Raw genomic sequence first — 17,564 nt, 5'->3', positions numbered from 1 at the left:
CCAAGGTGGGGACAGATAGGACAGGAGAGGGTCGTGCCTAAGACATATGGGGAAAGGAGAGGCATCAGATCTTGTGCAGATTTTCCAACACTTTCTGCCTTTGCTCCCACCCCTTGAACTCTTTTGCCTGCTGACCACTGCTGTGGGAACATCTCTGCCTGCCCCTCAGGGGTGGAGAGCACTGGGGCACTGCAGGACCCAGGTCTGTTGGACATGGCCCAGGGACAGGAGCTGCCCCCAGGCCCATGCAGGAGCCGCCAGAGGTTGTGCACACCCAGGACTACACGGGACATTCCCCTCCATGCACCGGCCACATGGTCACAGCCCCAGCTGCCCCCTTCACCACTCACTGTTTACCTGAGTGCGGATTAACCTGGTTGGAGGCACAGGGATTTGGGGCATGGGGTAGGTATTTATTCATGGTCGGGGCATTTCCAAAGCACAGAGTGCTGCATGAAAAAGACAGTGAACTACCACAGCGAGGGACTACTGAAGACCTGGCGAGGGGACTGCAGGTAATAGCTCTAGAGTGGGTTGGAAGCAATGTGGACAGCTTGGCTTTTCCAGGTGTGGAAAGAGGAGAGAGGCAATGGAAGAAGCAGGGGTGGAAGAAGTGGTTGGAGGCACTACGGGAAGCAAGAGTGGCTGGGGAAGGGTCGGGACACCTTACCTGGGGTTTTGGAGGGTGACATGCTGCAGGTGGTTGGTGATCTCAATGACCACACAGCGCCCCACGGATACCTCCTGCAGGAGTTCCTTAATGCCTTCTGCCATAAGGGATCGCGGTGGAGCTGCTGGTAGCTTGGAAGCAGCTGGAAAACAAAGAAGGACGAGAGAGACGAGGAGAGACCCAAAGGGGAGAGAGATTGAAAGTGAAAGGAGGCAGGGGAGGAGGTCGGAGGGGTAGGAGGGAACTGGCCCAGGACAGTGGCTTGGGGGGAGGCGCAATGAGCCTTTGTGAGCCCTCCTCATGTCTTGGCGTTGGCCCAAATGCCTCCTCCCACATCCCGCAGCACACAATGGCTCCAGGACCCTTCCAGGCTTCAGCTACACCGTTTCCTCCATGCTCCAGGCTTGGTGACACCCACACACACCGTTAACCTTGCCAAGGAAGTTGCATTGCAAACAGACGCCACTGCATTTGGAGATGCAGGAGCTCCTAAAAAGCCAGGGAATGCTGCCAGGTCAGGCACAGCAGCACAGCTCCTGCCAGGGCACATTGGCTGTCCCAGCTCTGCTGGCCACTCCGCGGGATGTCCACGCACGGGAAGTGACATGAGGAGAACTGCAAGATGTGCCTTGCCTCTAAGAGGACAGCAAGTGTGCAGGAGCGGTGAACACATCGGACCGGGTCAAAAATGACCTCCAGCAAGTAGATAGCACCATCTCCTGGCTGCTATCTGCATAGATCCTATGAAAACATTCATCTTATTAAGGAGAATGGATACGGAGCTGGGTCCACCACCATGGAAGACACGGGGGCTCGCACAAACCAGGGGATGACATCAAGCAAGGCAAGCACAGACGGTTGGTGATGACGATCTTTATTCTAAGCAGCATGTAAGATGGGAGAAAAGGGAACATAAATGGCCAACGTGATAAGAGACAAGCTGTGTTTCATCTTGTTCTGTGCAGCTCAGGCGTTGCCAACACATGTGCAAGGTGGCTGGAGATACAAGGCTCACAGGGCACAGCGGGTGACACGCTGCTTAGGCATGGTCCCAGATGGAGCCACATCAAATTTTGCTTGGGATAAGGATAGGAAAAAGCATCTCTCTCCTCAAGGTTATGGTCCTTCCTGTGCCACACGAGGTCCTGGCAGCTGGTCTAACCTGTGCAGCACTGGAGCTGTGGGACTGCAGGGGACAGGGACTGTGCAGGACTGGAGCTGTGGCAATGCAGGGGACAGGTACTACCCCCTTCCATCACAGCTCATTTGATGACTTCTCTTCAAGGAGGATGGTGAGGACAGACTTGGCCGCATTGGACATGGTGGCAGTGACAAGGACGTGATCCATGGTCACCTGCAGCGGGCACTGGGAGTATGAGAGCTTCGTCTTCTGGAAGGTAGGCAGCTGCAGTGTTGGCACGCTCTCCATCATCTCCCCGAAGAGGTCTTCCGTGCTCTGGATCTGCCGCTCCTTTGGCAACAGCTTGAGGCCAAACTCAATGTAGAAGAGGTTGTAGTCAAAGGGGTTGGAGAACATGATGGCCAAGAAGAAGGTGTCTCCCTCATAGACCAGCACCCCCACGCAGACTGTACGACCGCTTCACAAAGGTGCATCTCCCTACAGTGCCAGGGGAGATCTGCACTGGTGGTGGGTGGTGGCTGTGGCCACTGAAGCAGTAGCTCCTATAGGGGAGAGAAAGAGAAGAGTGGGGCTGGGGGGACCGTGATGGGACACCCTGGTGGCCTCAAACACGAAGGCTGGATTCAGAGGGTTGGGGGGCAGCATGGTCATGGATGGGGGATGCAAGAACAGGACACGCAACCCCCATGAGGACCAATGGGTTTTCCTCCCCACGAGCAGGTACAGGCTACATTGCTGCAGGCACCAAGGATGGAAGGGAAGGTGCCAAAGACATGCAGGGAGGAGAGACCTCTCCTTTCTACGGAGAAGAGCTGGTGGGGACCACAATTGAAAGCCCAGGAGCTCGATGGAAACAACTTGGACAGCTTGGCTTTTCCAGGTGTTGGAGGAGAAAGGGAGTAGAAGAGGAGGGATGACTGGGGGGCTTGGAGGGAGAGCGGGAAGCACGAGTGCATGGGGAGGACTTGGGGCTCTTACCTGGGGTTTCAGAGGGTGACATGCTGCAGGTTGTTGGTGATCTCGATGACCACGCAGCGCCCCACGGCCACATCCTGCAGGAGCTGAGTAGTTCCTTCTACCGTGGGGGAACGACACAGAGAGGCTGGAGAGGGAGAGGCTGCTGGAGAACGAATAGGGATGGGAAGGAGAAAGAGACCAAAAGCGAAAGGAGGCTTCAGCCGTCCCATTTCCTGCATTCTCAAGGCTTGTTGACACCAAAATCAGCATTAACCCTATCATGGTCGGCGCAGACAGAACAGGCACCGCTGCATTTGAGTATGAGGGAGCCCCTAAAGGTCCGGGTGATGGTACCGGGAAAGGCACGTGCGGTGGTTGCTTCACAAGGAGCTTCACGGTGGGGACTGTGGGAAGCGGGTGCCTTTTTCCACACCGGGCCATGCAGCTCCTGCCTCCCAGCGCACAGCGGGTCCCTCCGTCTCCGGATGCCGTCCCGACCCGGTCCCGCTGCGATGTCCCTTGGGCAGCTGTGGCTCCCTGTGCCCTATGAAGACCCATCGCTTCATTAGCCTGTATGGGGGCCCGGGAAGATGCATTGGGGCCAATGCCATCCAGGGGGGCTGCCGTGTGTGGGGCAGGGGGTGCCATGGAGCCGGGGCGCCCCCCATTATTTGGGAAGGGGGTATTTGGGTAGAAGGGGCCATGGGCCAAAGGAGAGGGCTGGGTTTGAGGCAGGGAAGGGAGGACCCACATGTATATGGTGGGGCCCACAGGCTATAGGGGACACCACGTATGGGGCTGTGGTGCTGTGAGACAGTAGGGACCCCCATGTATGGGCTAGGGGGTGCCAGGGAGGTTATAGGACATGGGGGACTCCTACGAATAGGTCAGGGGCGTTGGAGAGGTCCATGGGGCAGAGGGGACCCCCGTTAACGAGGCAGGTGCCTGAGGACCCCCATGTGTGGGGAGCAAGGGGGTCACACGGGTGTCACACTGCGCATGCAAACACACGGAGACGCCTGCCAGCGAAGGGGCCCAGGCATCCGGGGTCCAACCCTCACCCCCGCCCCGCAATTCCCTGCTGCAGTGCTGGAGCGGGGACGGGACCCAGGCAACCTGCGGCTGGGTGTCCCCCAGGGAGGCCACCAAGGAAACGGGTGGCCGTTACCACGGCGATGGGTAGCAGCGAGGCCCTCCCCGCGTGTCCCCAAAGACACCGCAGGGAAGGGGGGAGGGCTGCGCCGCGTTGCCTCCCCATGCGCACCCCTTGCACCAGCCTGGGGGGGGCCCAGGCGTCCGGCCCTCCAGTGACCGCCCGTGCCGCGGTCCTGGGGCCGGTAGTCCCAGTGCCTCGATGCACAGCCCAGCGGGGTCCTGTGCCCAGAGCGCATGGTCCAGTTGTCCCAGGGCTTGCAGGGCCCCGGCGCCCGTGGGTGCAGGTGTCCAAGTACCCAGGGGGTCCCAGTGCCTGAGGGGTCCCATTGACCAGGGCGCACAGGCCAGGGTCTGGGGGGTTGCAGGGTCCCGGTGCCCTGGAACTCAGGGTGCTCTGCCCAGTCCTCGACACCTGCAGGATCCCAGTGTCCTGGGGGCTGCAGGGTCCTGGTGCCTGCAGGGGTCCTGGTGCTCTGGATGCACTGCCCAGTCCTCAACGCCTGCAGGATCTCGGTGCCCCAGGGGTTGCGGGATTTGGGGGTGCAGTGCCCGGGGGGGGCTGCAGGGTCCCGGTTCCCCAAGAGTCCCGGTGTTCCGGGTACTCTGCCCAGTCTTCAACGCCTGCAGGATCCCGGTGCCCTGGGGGGCTGCAGGGTCCTGGTGCCCATAGGAGCCCCGGTGCTCCATGTACACTTCCCAGTCCTCAATGGCTGCAGGATCCCGGTGTCCTATCCTGGGGGCTGCAGGGTCCCGGTTCCCCGGGAGTCCCGGTGTTCCGGGTACTCTGCCCAGTCTTCAACGCCTGCAGGATCCCGGTGCCCTGGGGGGCTGCAGGGTCCCAGTGCCCCGGGGATCCTGGTGCTCCGGGTGCACTGCCCGCTCCTCGCTCCCTGCAGGGTCCCGGTGCCCTGGGGACTGAAGGGTCCCGGTGCCCCGGGGTCCCGGTGCTCCGGGTGCAATGCCCAGTCCTCAAAGCCTGCGGGATCCCGGTGCCCCGGGAGTTGCGGGATTTGGGGGTGCGGTGCCCGGGCTGCCCATCCCGGTGCCCGGGGGTGCTGCAGAGGACCCGGTGTCCGCGCAGGGGGGACACCCGGCGCGGGACGGGACGGGGGGACCCGGTCCCCGGAGGTGCCTCCCCGTGCGGGGGAGGGGCAGGCGGTGCCGGGGCCCTGGGCACCCCCCCGGGACGGGACGGGGGGGGGTCCCGGTGCGCGGCCGGTGGCGCCGGGAGCCGCCGCCGCAGCTGATGCAACCGGGCTGCAATCGGGCCGGGGCCGGGGGCGGGGCGGCCGCCGCTATAAGGGACCGGCCCCGGGCCCCCCCGCGCCGACACCGCCGCCGCCGGCACCGGCCCCGCCATGGCCCTCTAGACCCCCCCCCCCGCCGCCCCCCTGCGCCCCGCGCCGCCGCCATGGAGTGAGTCCGCGACACGGGACCCCCCCCGAGCACCGGGACCCCCCTCCCCCGCGGCGACCGCCCCCGCCCCCCCGGAGCACCGGGACCCCCCTCCCTCCCCCCCTCCGGCGACACCCCCCCCGAGCACCGGGACACCCCCCGCCAGCCACATCCCCCCCGAGCACCGGGACCCCCCCCTCCGCTCCCCCCCGGTGTCCTCCCCCCCGCTCCAAGCACCAGGACAACCTCCCTGCCTCGATCCCGATCCCCTCTCCCCAGCACTGGGACCCCCTTCCCGGTCACTTCTCAGCACCGGGACCTCCCCCCCCCAGGCACCCCCGGGCACCCAAATCCCTTCTCCCTTCCTCCTCCCCCCCAGTTCAGGCCTCTCCGAGGACCCCCCCCCCAACCTGGACACCCCAATTCCCTCAATGGGCACCAGCACCCCCAGGACCTCCATGTACGAGGCAGCCCCTTCCCCCAGCCCCGTTTGACCCCCCTCCAGGATGTCCCAGTGCCCCACGGAGGTGCCCCCCTCTCCCACCACAGCACCCACCATGCCCCAAACCCACCCCACAGAGGTGCATGGAGCTCTTGTCCCCCCCCACCCCATTGTGGGGACCCCCCACCCCATTGCAGGGACCCCCCCAAACACCAGCCCCCATGTCCCCCCGCGCAGGTCGTGGTGCCCCGCGGCGCCGTGCCCCGGCCCTGCGCCCAGCCGCACCGTGGCCACGCTGAGCCCCCGCACGCGCCACCATGTCCCTGCTGGCCCCGCTGCACCCGGGCCTGGCCCCGGACGCTGCCCTGCTCCCAGCTAGCGGCCCGGCCTGGGGGGCCGGCGGCCTCGAGCAGCCCGGGGCAGGGCCCGAGGGGCCCCTGGCACAGGGCGCCCTGGCAGGTATGTGGGGCTGAGGGGGTGTGGGGCAGGCGGAGGGTACAAGGAGCGTGGGGCAGAACGGGAGGGTTGGAGCCAGAGCTAGGGGTGACAGAGCGGGGCAGGGGACAAACATGGGACAGGGGAGGGGGTAGGGGACAAACATGGGGCAGAACTGGGGGGAAGGGAAGCAGAGGTATGGGGCAAAGTTAGGGGTACTGGACAGATTGGGGGCAAATTTAGGGATGGGGGGCAGACCAGGGGCAAATTTAGGGGTACGGGACAAGAAGAGCAGGGGAAGCAGAGCTGGGGCAGGGGGCAGATGGAGCCAGGGGGGAGAGAGGGAGGTGTGGGGCAGAGCTGGGGTATGGGACAGACCGGGGCAAAGTTGGGGGTATAGGACAAAAAGGAGGCAGAATAAGGGATATAGGATAAAAGAGGCAGAAGCCGGGGTAGAGGGCACAGAGGCCCAGGGCTGGCAGAGCCACCAGCCTCCTCCGAGCCACCCCCACCACATCCCAGGCCCCGGCTTCTCGGACTGGATGACGGAGAGGGTGGATTTCTCCTCTCTCCTGATGGAGCCGGGCCTGGGCCCGGTGCCGGCGGCCCCGCTCTCCGACCTCGAGGCCATGGCCTCGCTGCTGAAGCGCGAGCTGGAGCAGCTCGAGGATTTCTTCCTGGACGAGCCCCTGCTGGCCCCGGACCAGGCGGCCCCCGGCTCGCCCGGCCCCTGCACCTTCTTCCACTTCCCCTTCGGCACCGAGGCCCCGCTCAGCCCCCCGGCCCCCGGCTGCCTGGAGCCGCTCGGCCTCCTGGAGCCTCCGCACGCGGCGCCGGGCCCCGCGGTGCCGCCCGCCAAGGGCGACCGTAAGCAGAAGAAGCGGGACCAGAACAAGACGGCGGCCCTGCGCTACCGCCAGCGCAAGCGGGCCGAGTACGAGGCCCTGGGCGACCAGTGCCAGAGCCTGGAGGCCCGAAACCGGGAGCTCCGCGAGAAGGCCGACTCCATCGAGCGCGAGATCCAGTACGTCAAGGACCTCCTCATCGAGGTCTACAAAGCGCGGAGCCAGCGGCTCCGGGCCAGCTAGGGGTGGGCACAGAGCGGGGCAGAGCCGTAGCATGGAGTAGTATGAAAAAGGGGCAATAAACGGTGCTGACCGTGATGGCCAGGCTGGACACAGAGCGGCAGTGTTTATTGGGGAAGGGGGAACAGCATGTGGGGACCCCGGGGACAAGCCCTGGGCCTCTTGTCCTGCAGTGAAACCACATGCAATGGAGCAAGGGGAGGCCACAAGGATCCTGTCCCATGGGTGTAGGGCCCAGGGAGGGAGCAGGGTAACAGCCTGGGGTCCTTGTCACGGAGGAGAGGCACGTGAGGAGCCCAGAAATGGAGTGAGACCCGGTCCCAGGCTCCCCAAAACTGCCTGCAGATGCCTCAGGAAGGAGCAGGGTGAGGCCTTGAGGTCTGCACAGCAGCGGGAGGTGACGGTTGATTCCCAAAGTCCCTGTGCCAGAGCCCCGCACGTACCCCAGGCCGGGTGTCCCCACGCCAGCCGCGGTCAGTAGAAGTCCTCGTCCTCCCCTTTCTCGGGAAGCTGCTGGTTCTGGATCTGCTGCTGCTTCTTGTAGAGCTCGGCCACCTGCAAAGAGCCCAGAGAGGAGGCCACGGCCTCCCCTGTCAGCCCACGCGGAGCACTGTGTCCCGTGCCCTTCTCATCCCCGCAAAGTGGCACCTGGGAACTGCTGGTGGCCTCTTCGGGCTTCTTGTCCTCCCGCACGCGCAGGAAGCGGGGGAAGCGCAGGGAGATGCCTTTGTCCTCGTCCACCTGGGGGAGAAGGACGGGGAGAAGAACTGAGATGCCACCAAGGGCGACCCAAAGGATGTCCCCCCCCTCTCCTTGTACGCCCACTCACCAGGCCCACGGCTGCCTTGTAGATGGGGGAGATGGAGAGGTCGCCACATTTCACCTCCCAGACCTGCACGGCCGCCAGCCAGTGGTCGGGGGCCGCCCCGCTGTCCCAGCGGTAGTAGGGCCGCGGCTGGGGCAGGACGTGGTCCTGGGGGAGCAGAGGGAAGGAGGGCAGAGACCCGGCTCCACTCAGCTCCCCCGTGCAGCTCCGGGAAGCCAGCGAGGTACCTTGAGGAAGCTGTGGTGCTTCTCCAGGCTCTCCTCGGTGAAGCCGGTCCCGATCTGCGTGAGGAGAGAGGCAGGAGCGGGTCAGGGGCTGCTCCAGCCCCCTGCCCGCACCACCGCCGCGCGCGGCGCCCACCTTGCAGATACTCTGGTACTCCTCGCTCTCCTCGTCGTAGCAGGCCAGCAGGAAGCCCCCGTACATGCCCACGCGCTTGCCCTTGCCCAGGTAGGCGCCGATGACCACCAAGTCGAGCGTGTCGCCCACCCCTTCCAGGTAATCCTTCTTCAGCTGGAGAGAAAGGCAGCGCGGGAGGCAGGGCCAGGAGGGAGGCAGGGGGGCTCACATCACTCTGGCCCCTCTGCCAAGGCTTTTACCTTCAGCCACTTGTGCGACCGCTTCGCAATTTCATAGGTAGCATCCACGTCCAGCGTCTTCACCATGAGGCCCTCGCAGGAGTCTGGGGAGAGCCCACATTTATCCAAGCCATGGGGTTGGGAAACGGGCTAGGAGGGTGACGTGACGCCCAGCTCAGACATGGAGACACCCTCTGCCATGGCCCTGCTGCTCCATCCCCGGCATCCCAGCGGAGCCACCTCACCCTTGATGGACTGGTCCAAGAATTCGGAGATTTCCTCGGTGCTGCAGGCGTCCATGGAGGTGGCGAAGAGGAACTCGCCCTCCGTCTCCACGAAGGACTCGCGCAGCAGCCGCCGGCGCTTGGAGAAGGGCTCCTTCACCAGCGACTATGGGACGAGGGCCAGTGTCACCCCCAGGAGGCCGCGGTGCACAGGGCAGAGCAGGAGGACGTGGAGCTGGGCCAAGGGAGCCCGGCGGGACGGGGGCCCGGGCAGGGGCAGGCGCTCACCTCGCCGTTGAGGTACAGCATGTCAAAGGCATACAGGCACACTTGCACTTTGATCTCGGCAGCCTCCACGTCCTGAGGTCGCAGAGACCAACGAGGTTATTGCCCAGCTCGAGCTGGGGATGGATCCTGCCCGTCCCCGGCCCAGGCCGCCGCTGCCTTGCGCCAGCGAGCGGCGGAGAGGGCCCTTCTCCCTCCCCTCCGCCGGCTTTACCTTCCTCTTCCGTGTCATCAGCACCTGGAAGGGCTGGATTTGCTTCTTCTCCGGGTCCCAGGCGACAGCCTCTGCGTCCAGGATGCACGAGCACACGCTGTCCTTCTTGACCTGCCCCGAGCGAGAGCGGAGGTCAGCGCTGGCCAAGGAAGGGGACGTGCACGGCCCTAGGGCACCTTGTGCCCTACACCCTCACAGGGCACCCCATGCACCAGGGAGACTGACATGCCTTGGGCACGGCCCCAAGGCTACCCCCGAGCTCCCTCCCTGCAGACGCTCCTTGCCTTGGGGATGCGGGTGACGATGTCGGGGTACTTGGAGGTGTTGTTCTCCTGGTTGCGGCTGTAGACGTACACGGCGCCGTCCTCCAGGATGTGGATCTGGATGGAGGGAGGGCGTTGCAAGGAGGCCGGGCAGCACCCGGGCGCCCCAGGGAGCCCCCCGCAGACCCTACCTGGGCTCGCTCGCCGTCGTACTTGTACTCGCAGGTGAAGGCGGCCTCCTCGAAGCGCTTCAGGAGCTCCCCGACGCCTTTGGTGGGCTGAGCCAGCATGGGCTTCAGCGGGATCCCTGCGGGGGAGGCGAGGGGATCAGGACCTGACGAGGCCACGCGTGTCCCCTGTTGTCCTCCTCGGTACCTGGGGTGATCTTGCAATGCAGGGGCAGGCTCTCCAGCCCGTGCTCCAGCAGCACGGGAATGATGGTGCCGTAGTTGGGCAACTCGCTGGAAGGGAAAAGCAGCCCGGCCGTGAGTGCGCCCGAGGCCTGGGGAGCCCCACGAGCTCCGAGGAGCCTCAGGCCGGGAACAAGGAGCTGAGGGACTGCATGGGGAGAGCAATAGCCCGTTGCCATTCCCTGGCTGAGCTCTGCTGGGCGCTAAGTGACCCCCAGAGGCAGCAAAGCAAGGAGAGGCCCCAACGGGAGCACCGTGAGCCCAGGGCGGGAGACAAGATGGGATTTGGCACTGAAGAGAGAGCAGAAAGCCCGCGGTGACGGGCGGGACACGGCTCTGGAGTCAGACGGCTGCTGCCGAGAAGGGCCAGGGTGCCCAGGAGACTCAAGACGTCCCAACAAACCTCCCTGCATCGACTGTTTTGCGATCGCTGGCAGGGCAGAGCGCTCAGAGAGGGCAAAACGCCAACACAAGCGTTTTGTCCCGTGTTCCTGGAGTTGGGGGGGACCCTCTGCTTAAAGGAGCACAAGGACAGAACCGCCCTCCCTCCTTCCCTCCAGCTCCACCAGGGCCGGAGCAAACGGCCCCCCAGCACATCCCTCCTGAGACCCCACGTGCTGGGAGAGAGGATCCCGCTGCCCTTCGGCCAACATCACCCGGAGGAGCCGGGAGCAGCTGGGGGAGGCGGCGATCCCAGCACGGCCCCGGCCGCGTGACAGCGACCGAGGCAGGAAAAGCAGCCGCAGGGAAACACCCAGGGGAGCAGTTTATCCCCGCGGCAGCTACCGAGCCCGGGCGGAGGCCATTAAAGGCGATGGAGGCGAAGCTGTCCCCGTGCCAAGGCCGGCGCCAGCCAAGCCGCAGCGCCGGCCTTGGCACGGGGGGTGCTCGGCAGCCCCGCGCGTCGCTCCGGCGCCCGCCCGGGCTTCACCTCGACCTCGCGGACAGCGGCAGGAGCTGGGTTTGGTCTCCCAAAGCTCCTCTTGCAGCTCAAGAGAGGAGGGCAAGCGCAGGGAGTTGGTGCCAGCTGGCAGCCCCGCACAGGACAGTCACCCCGCGCCGGACTCACCAAAACGTCTGCTTGAGGATCTGGCTCCGCTCTTCCAGCCAGGCTTTCCGCGCCTCCGCGGACTTGCCCTGGCTCGCGTCCAGCACGGCCAGGGGCCACCCTGCGGGCACAGCCCCACGCTCAGAGCCCGTCGCGCCCCACGGGCTCCCCCCGTAGCCCCGCGGGGCCCTGCGCTCGCCCCACCTTGCCCTGGGGGGGTCAGCGAGGCGGCGTGGGCCAGCGCCACCAGCACCGACTGCTCCGCCAGGCCGATGCGCAGCTTCCCCTGCAGCGACCTGCGACGGCAACACGTGCTCAAAACGGGGCCATGATGGGGCCGGAGCCCCGTTTTGGGAAGGGAAGGCGCCAACGCCGCCCCGCACAAAAGCCCAGACTCACCGGGCAATGTAGCGAGCCTCGGAGTGGCGGCAGGCCACGAAGAGCCCCTTGATTATATCGATTTTCTTGTTCATCGACTGCAAGAGAAACAATACGAGCAGGGGGGCCCCGTTGGGCCTGCGAAACGGCTCCCAAGCAAGGCCAGGGCTGGACAAACCGGGTTGGACGCGGGCACCCGGTGGCACTCACGGCGTTGCCCGTCATCCTGGCCATGTCCTGCAGCTTGCCGAGCACCCCGGCCGCGCTCAGCTTGGGCGGCGCGAACATGGTGCGCTGGTTGCTGCGGCTGCTCTCGGCCACCAGCCCCAGGTCCCCCTTCTCCTGGGCCTCGCTCTTGATCTTCTCCAGCTGGCGGCCTGACGGGGAGAGCCGAGGGCTCCGGCTGCTCTTCCAGCTCGGAGCCGGAGCGGGGACGGAGCCGTGTCCCGTGCTGGCCCCTTACCCGTGGCCTGCGCGACGGCCTTCATGAGGATGCTCTCCCCGATGCCCAGCTCCAGCCCCTCGTAGGCAGGGCCCAGGCGGTTCAGGCAGAGGTAGACGCAGGCCAGGAGGTCCGACGGGGACAGGGCGATGACGGAGCGCAGGAAGTTGCTCAGGGTCTCGATGTTCTTCAGGCTGCAGGTGGGAAGGAGTTAGGCAAGGGGAGAAGCTGCCAAAGCAGCTGCCCATGGAGACCGGGCCTTACCGGGCAGAGACCTCCTCGATGCGCTCGAAGGTCCGAGCCACGGCCAGGTAGGGGACCCTGGAAAGGGAGACAGCGCTGCAGAGCCCAGGACTCCTGGGTTTTCCTAACAGCAGCCAGACAGGCCTCAGGAAGAGGCAACAACAGCCCCACAACAAAAGCCCACGGTGTATGTGGTGCTTCAAACCCGCGTGGCACCGCTACCCTGATCCTGGCACTCTCACCTCTGCCCGGGAGCCCAGCAGGCGTCGTGCACGGGGTGATAGCCGCTCTTGGAGGGGTTGTACTGGGCCGGATCCAGCGGCTCGGCGGCCTGCGAGGGGCTGCGAGGACAGGAGGAGGCTCTTGCAGGAGCCCTCGCGGTGCCCGGCGGCCTCAAACCCCTTCCTGCTGCACCGGCACCCGCTCGTGCGCCCGGAGTTAGGGATGGAGGTTGCACCCTGGGGACCCGGGTTGACCCCGCACGATCCCCCCGCACCTGCTTGCGGCCCCGTTGGTGCCTTCGGTGCCAACAGGAGCTGAATCCTTGGGGGCTGCTGCCTTCAGGGCTGCCTTGGCCTCCGTCTTCGTCCTTGATCCCTTCCTGGGGGCTAGGTGAGAGGGGTGAGAGAAGGGTGTCAAATGAGGGGGGATGGCTGCTGTGTGCCTGGACACCCCCAAACACCCAGAGGCAGCCAGCGGGTCCCACCACTCTGCTGCTTCCCGCTCACCAAAGAAGTCAGCAACAGCTTTGCTGGGCTTCGGCATCTCCGATGTCTGCACATCCCTGTCCCCGCTGCTGTCTTTTCCCTCCTTAGCCTCCTCCGAGCTCGGATCCTTCTCCTCCTCCGTGCTATCCGATTCACATTGGTCTCCTGCAGGTGCCCGGGGCTGGGCGTTAGGGCCGTGGACCCCGTTGCTGAGCACCAGCGCTCTCATTTCCAAAGTGGAGGAGCCGCAGAGGGACCCGGACGCTGTTCAGGGAGCACTGGGCAAGCTGCTCCAGTGCTCTGCTCACCTGGCTCTTCCCTCAGCCGCTTGGGATCAGGCTCCGGGACGTTCCCATTCGCGTTCGCCAGCTCCCCTTTGCGCTTGGTGACCTGCTTCCGAGCTGAGCAGCGGGAAAAGAGCAGGAATTAACGACGGCTGCTGCTTCCCCGGGCAGGACAAGCGGGGGCCCATTCCGGCACGTGGTTCCAGAGCCGCGGAAGGCAGCAAGAGGCCCCAAAATACCTGCTCTGGGCTAAATCTTACTCATCACAGCGCGGCCAAGTAAGAATGACACCTCGAGGCAAAGCCCAAACGGGCAAGACCCGGCTGGGTGTTTCAGCACCTGAAGCATCAGGGCACGGGGGAGCGGGTGGCACCAAATGGCACCAAAACTGCCCCTTGATGCGGAGAGAGAGGTCAGCAGAGAATCATAGAATGCTTAAGGTTGGAAGGGACCTCTAGAGATCATCTAGTCCAACGCCCCTGCACACACAGGGTCACCTAGAGCACGTGGCACAGGATTGCGTCCAAGCGGGTTTGGAAGATCTCCAGAGAAGGAGACTCCACAGCCTCTCTGGGCAGCCTGTTCCAGGGCTCTGGCACCCTCATTCTTAAGAAATTTTTCCTTAAGTTCATGTGGAACTTTTGGTGTTTCAGTTTGTGGCCATTTCCTCTAGTTCTGTTGGTGGCTACCAGTGAAAAGAGGCCGGCCCCATCCTCCTCACTGCCTCCCTTGAGGTACTTCTAGACACTGCTCAGGTCCCCTCTCAGCCTTCTCTTCTCCAGCTGAACAGGCCCAGCTCCCTCAGCGTCTCCTCATAGGGCAGATGTTCCAGGCCCCTGATCATCCTCATAGCCCTGCGCTGGACTCTCTCCAGCAGCTCCACATCCCTCTTATACTGTGGAGCCCAGAACTGGACACAATACTCCAGATGTGGCCTCACCAGGGCTGAGTAGAGGGGCAGGATCCCCTCCCTGGACCTGCTGGAGATGCTCTTCTTAACACACCCCAGGATCCCATTGGCCTTCTTGGCCACGAGGACACACTGCTGCCTCATGGTCACCTTGTTCTCCATCAAGGCACCCAGGTCTTTTTCTGCAGAGCCCCGCGGGCCCTCACCTGTCCTGCGCCGGGGGACACGGGGGACGGAGGAGCCACCGGGACTCTCTTCAGCCGAGGAGGTGCTGCCAGCGGAGCTGCCACCCGGGGACGCGGCATCCTGGAAGGAGAGGACAAGAGAGCAGGTTATGGGGGCAGGTGCTAGAGGGGTTATGACAGGGCAGGGATTTATTGGTACGAGACGTGACAGGGGGATGGATCCACCTGGATGGGACAGGACAGGGTGCTGGAGGCTCCAGGGTGGGATAGGACAGGGGTTGGATGCAGCAGGGCATAACCAGGAGATGTTGAAGGAAGCAGCGTGGGGCGAGGAGCTGCAAGGCGGGATGGGGAGGTGTGTGAGGAGCAGGAGGGATCCATGCGGGATGAGGTGGAGCCAGGACAGGAGCCTGAGGTGCCAAAGAAGCTGGGCAGGATGGGGAGAAGCAGGGGAGGAACAGGGAGGCTCCAGAGCAAGGTGAGGAGGTACCTGGAGATGGGAAGGGAGAGAGGAGGACGGGGAGATGCTGAGGCAGGATGAGGCTCTCCAGTGGTGAGAACGGGAAGTGCTGGGACCATCCGGGTAGAACCAGGGCAGCGCTGGGAGCTACTGGGGTGGGACTGGGACAAGCACAGGGAGGTGGTGGGGCAGGAATGGGGGACACGAGGCAGGAATGGGGGACACGAGGCAGGAATGGGGGACACGAGGCAGGAATGGAGAATGACAGAGGGTGCAGGGCAGGAGTGAGGAGGAGGAGGAGGAGGTGGTGCAGGGCAGGATGGGGACGACGCGGGACAGGGCTGCAAGACGATGGGGACGACGCAGAGCGGGATGCAGCAGAAAGGGGCAGGAGCAGGAGGTCCGGGCAGCGCAGGGAGCCGCAGAGCAGCACGGGGAGGTGGCAGCGAAGGACCCGGGCAGAGCGGGCACTGACCGGCACGCGGGGACACGGGGAGGCGGCGTCCTGTCCATCACGGTCCCCGCGTCCCGGGGGCTCCTCCACAGGGTCCTCGTCCTGCTCCAGTGCAGGCGGCCTGAAATGGAAGGAGCTCGGAGCAGCCCTAAGCCCCCAGACCTCCCGAGACCCCCAACTCCCCCCAGGGCTCCCCAAGCTCCTCTGGCCACCCCAGCCCTCCCTGAGCCCCCAAGTCCCCCTCAGGCCTCCCCAAGACCCCCAAGTCCCTCCCAGCCCCCTCCAAGTCCCCCCAGGGCTCCCCAAGCTCCTCTGGCCACCCCAGACCTCCCCGAGCCCCCCAGGTCCCCCCAACCCTCCCGCTCCAGCCCCACTCACGGCACGGGGCCGGGCTCCGGCGAGCGGGCGGCCGCGAAGAACGACCTGCGGGAGAGGCACCGTCAGCCGGGCCGCAGCGAACCGGGCCGGCGGCACCAGGACATCGAGGAGGCCCAATCGGTACTGGGACAGCGTCAGGTCCCAGGGCAGCACGGAATGGGCAGCACCGATACTGGGACACCCACCAGCCTGGGCAGTACCAGGACTGGGTCATCACTGGGAAGTACCAGGACCAGTACCGGGTCTGTGAGACCACCCAGACAGGCGGTAACAGCAGCACCTGCCAGGTCGGGCAGTGCTGGTACCGAGACACCACTGGGCCAGGCGGTACCGAGAGTGGGACACCAGCAACCTGGGCTGGAGCGGTACTGAAGGACCACCAGACCAGTACCGGTACTAGCAGAACAGGGCACCGCACAGCCCAGAAACGGGCAGCACCGGTGCCGGGACACTGTCGGGTTGGGCGGTACCGGGACACCGCCGAGCTGCAGAGTACCGGTACCAAGGACAGGGAGGCCCCAGGCTGGGCAGTACCAGCTCCAGGACAGCGCCGGGCGGGGCAGTACCGGTACAAGCAGGACAGGGGGAGCTCGGTATCGGGCCAGCTCCGGTACCGGGCCGGGCTATGGCGGCGCGGGGGGGGATAGAAAAGTCCCGGGTCCGGGTCCGGGTCCGGGTCCGGGTCCGGGTCCGGACTCACGTGATGCTCCGCTGCATGGCGCGCGCGCGCCCGTCCGTCCCGCGCCGCGGCGCCTTTCGCGGGAAAAAATCACACCCGCCCTGACGTCACTGCCGGCGGAGCCGCGCGCGGGACGCCGGGAAACGTAGGCGGCACCGGGGCATGCTGGGAAGTGTAGGCCGTCCGCTGCGTGAGCGCGCCGCGGGGCATGCCGGGAGGTGTGGCCTGGCTCGCTGGGCACAGCCCGCAGGGCATGCCGGGAGGTGTGGCCTGGCTCGCTGGTCAGGGCCCGCGGGGCATGCCGGGAGGTGTGGCCTGGCTCGCTGGGCGCAGCCCGCGGGGCATGCCGGGAGGTGTGGCCTGGCTCCCGGTCCCCGTGTCCCTCCGGGGCCGCGGCTGCACCGCGGGGTGTCGCGGCCTGGTTGTCACCCCGTGCGCGGCGTCACCCCGCCCATGGCAACGGCTCGTCCTGTGTCAGCCCGGGGAACACCCCGCGCTGGCGTCACTCCGGGCAACCGGAGCGGACACAGACATGGACACCCCCTGGGATTCCCATTGGGATTCCATCCTCTTCACACCGTGGGGTGACAGGTTACAGGCACCTGGTTACAGGCGGCCGCGTGGGTGCCAGGGCTACAATCATCTGCTTACAGGCACCTGCTCCTTGTGCCCGGCTGACAGGGCTACAGGCAGCACGTTACAGACAGCTGCCCCCTGCGCCGGGGCGATCCGGTTACAGGCACCTGATTACAGGCGCCCCGGGTGACAAGGTTACAAGCAACTGGCTACAAGCATGTGCTCCGTGTGTGCAGGGTGATACGGTTACCGCCACCCAATTACAGGCACCCGCTCCATGCCCAGATGACAGGGTTACAGGCATCCAGTTACAGGCATCTGTCTGCTACATGTATCCAGCTACAGGCACCTGCTCCGGCTGCCCAGGGTGACAGGGCTACACCTGCTCCATGTGCCAGGGGTGACACAGGCACCTTGTTACAGGTACCCGCTCTTGCCCCCATGGTGACAGGGCTACAGGTGGCCAACTAGACATCTATTCCATGCGCTAGGGGTGACACAGGGGCCTGGTTACAGGTACCAGCTCTTGCCCCTAGGGTGACAAGGCTACAGTCGGCCAATTAGACACCTGCTCCACGTGCTGGGGGTGACACAGGCACCTGCTTACAGCTACCCACTCTTGCCCTCATGGTGACAGGGCTATAGGCATCCAATTAGACACCTGCTCCACATGCTGGGAGTGACACAGGCGCCTGGTTACAGGTACCGCTCTTGCCCCCATGGTGACAAGGCTACAGGTG

General features: G+C 65.1%; 3 protein-coding genes across 3 annotated transcripts in view; 2 read left to right on the top strand and 1 right to left on the bottom strand.

The window, feature by feature from the left end:
* Positions 1 to 17,564, top strand: part of LOC104580690 (scavenger receptor cysteine-rich domain-containing protein DMBT1-like) — a 72,410-nt gene that overhangs the window by 24,912 nt on the left and 29,934 nt on the right. The window lies entirely within an intron of this gene.
* On the top strand, positions 6,078 to 7,283 carry ATF5 (activating transcription factor 5). The gene is made up of 2 exons (XM_088521941.1): positions 6,078 to 6,219; positions 6,718 to 7,283. The coding sequence occupies exons 1-2, from the start codon at positions 6,078 to 6,080 to the stop codon at positions 7,281 to 7,283; spliced, it is 708 nt and encodes a 235-aa protein (XP_088378067.1).
* Positions 7,755 to 16,286, bottom strand: LIG1 (DNA ligase 1). Its single transcript, XM_088521926.1, has 26 exons — positions 16,270 to 16,286; positions 15,570 to 15,614; positions 15,213 to 15,312; positions 14,299 to 14,398; positions 13,207 to 13,299; positions 12,920 to 13,063; positions 12,688 to 12,799; positions 12,434 to 12,532; positions 12,213 to 12,269; positions 11,970 to 12,142; positions 11,717 to 11,883; positions 11,528 to 11,604; positions 11,333 to 11,424; positions 11,150 to 11,249; positions 10,046 to 10,131; positions 9,862 to 9,977; positions 9,692 to 9,787; positions 9,408 to 9,518; positions 9,197 to 9,268; positions 8,930 to 9,074; positions 8,706 to 8,788; positions 8,467 to 8,619; positions 8,334 to 8,387; positions 8,110 to 8,253; positions 7,929 to 8,021; positions 7,755 to 7,835 (listed from the first exon to the last, which is right to left on the bottom strand). Exons 1-26 carry the CDS (start codon positions 16,284 to 16,286, stop codon positions 7,755 to 7,757), a joined length of 2,610 nt encoding a protein of 869 aa, XP_088378052.1.

This window comes from Tinamus guttatus, unplaced genomic scaffold (genome assembly GCF_059628265.1).
Source record: "Tinamus guttatus ecotype Peru unplaced genomic scaffold, ASM5962826v1 Tinamus_guttatus_pri_ptg000139l, whole genome shotgun sequence".
Lineage (NCBI taxonomy): Eukaryota > Metazoa > Chordata > Aves > Tinamiformes > Tinamidae > Tinamus > Tinamus guttatus.
This window is presented reverse-complemented; position numbering and strand designations above follow the sequence as displayed.

Coding starts and splice junctions, on each gene's coding strand:
- ATF5 (XM_088521941.1), top strand. CDS start 6,078: ATGTCCCTGCTGGCCCCGCTGCACCCGGGCCTGGCCCCGGACGCTGCC. Junction 6,220..6,717: donor GGCACAGGGCGCCCTGGCAG/GTATGTGGGGCT, acceptor ACCACATCCCAG/GCCCCGGCTTCTCGGACTGG.
- LIG1 (XM_088521926.1), bottom strand. Junction 11,605..11,716: donor CCAGGATGACGGGCAACGCC/GTGAGTGCCACC, acceptor TTTCTCTTGCAG/TCGATGAACAAGAAAATCGA. Junction 7,836..7,928: donor AGGCCACCAGCAGTTCCCAG/GTGCCACTTTGC, acceptor GGCTCTTTGCAG/GTGGCCGAGCTCTACAAGAA.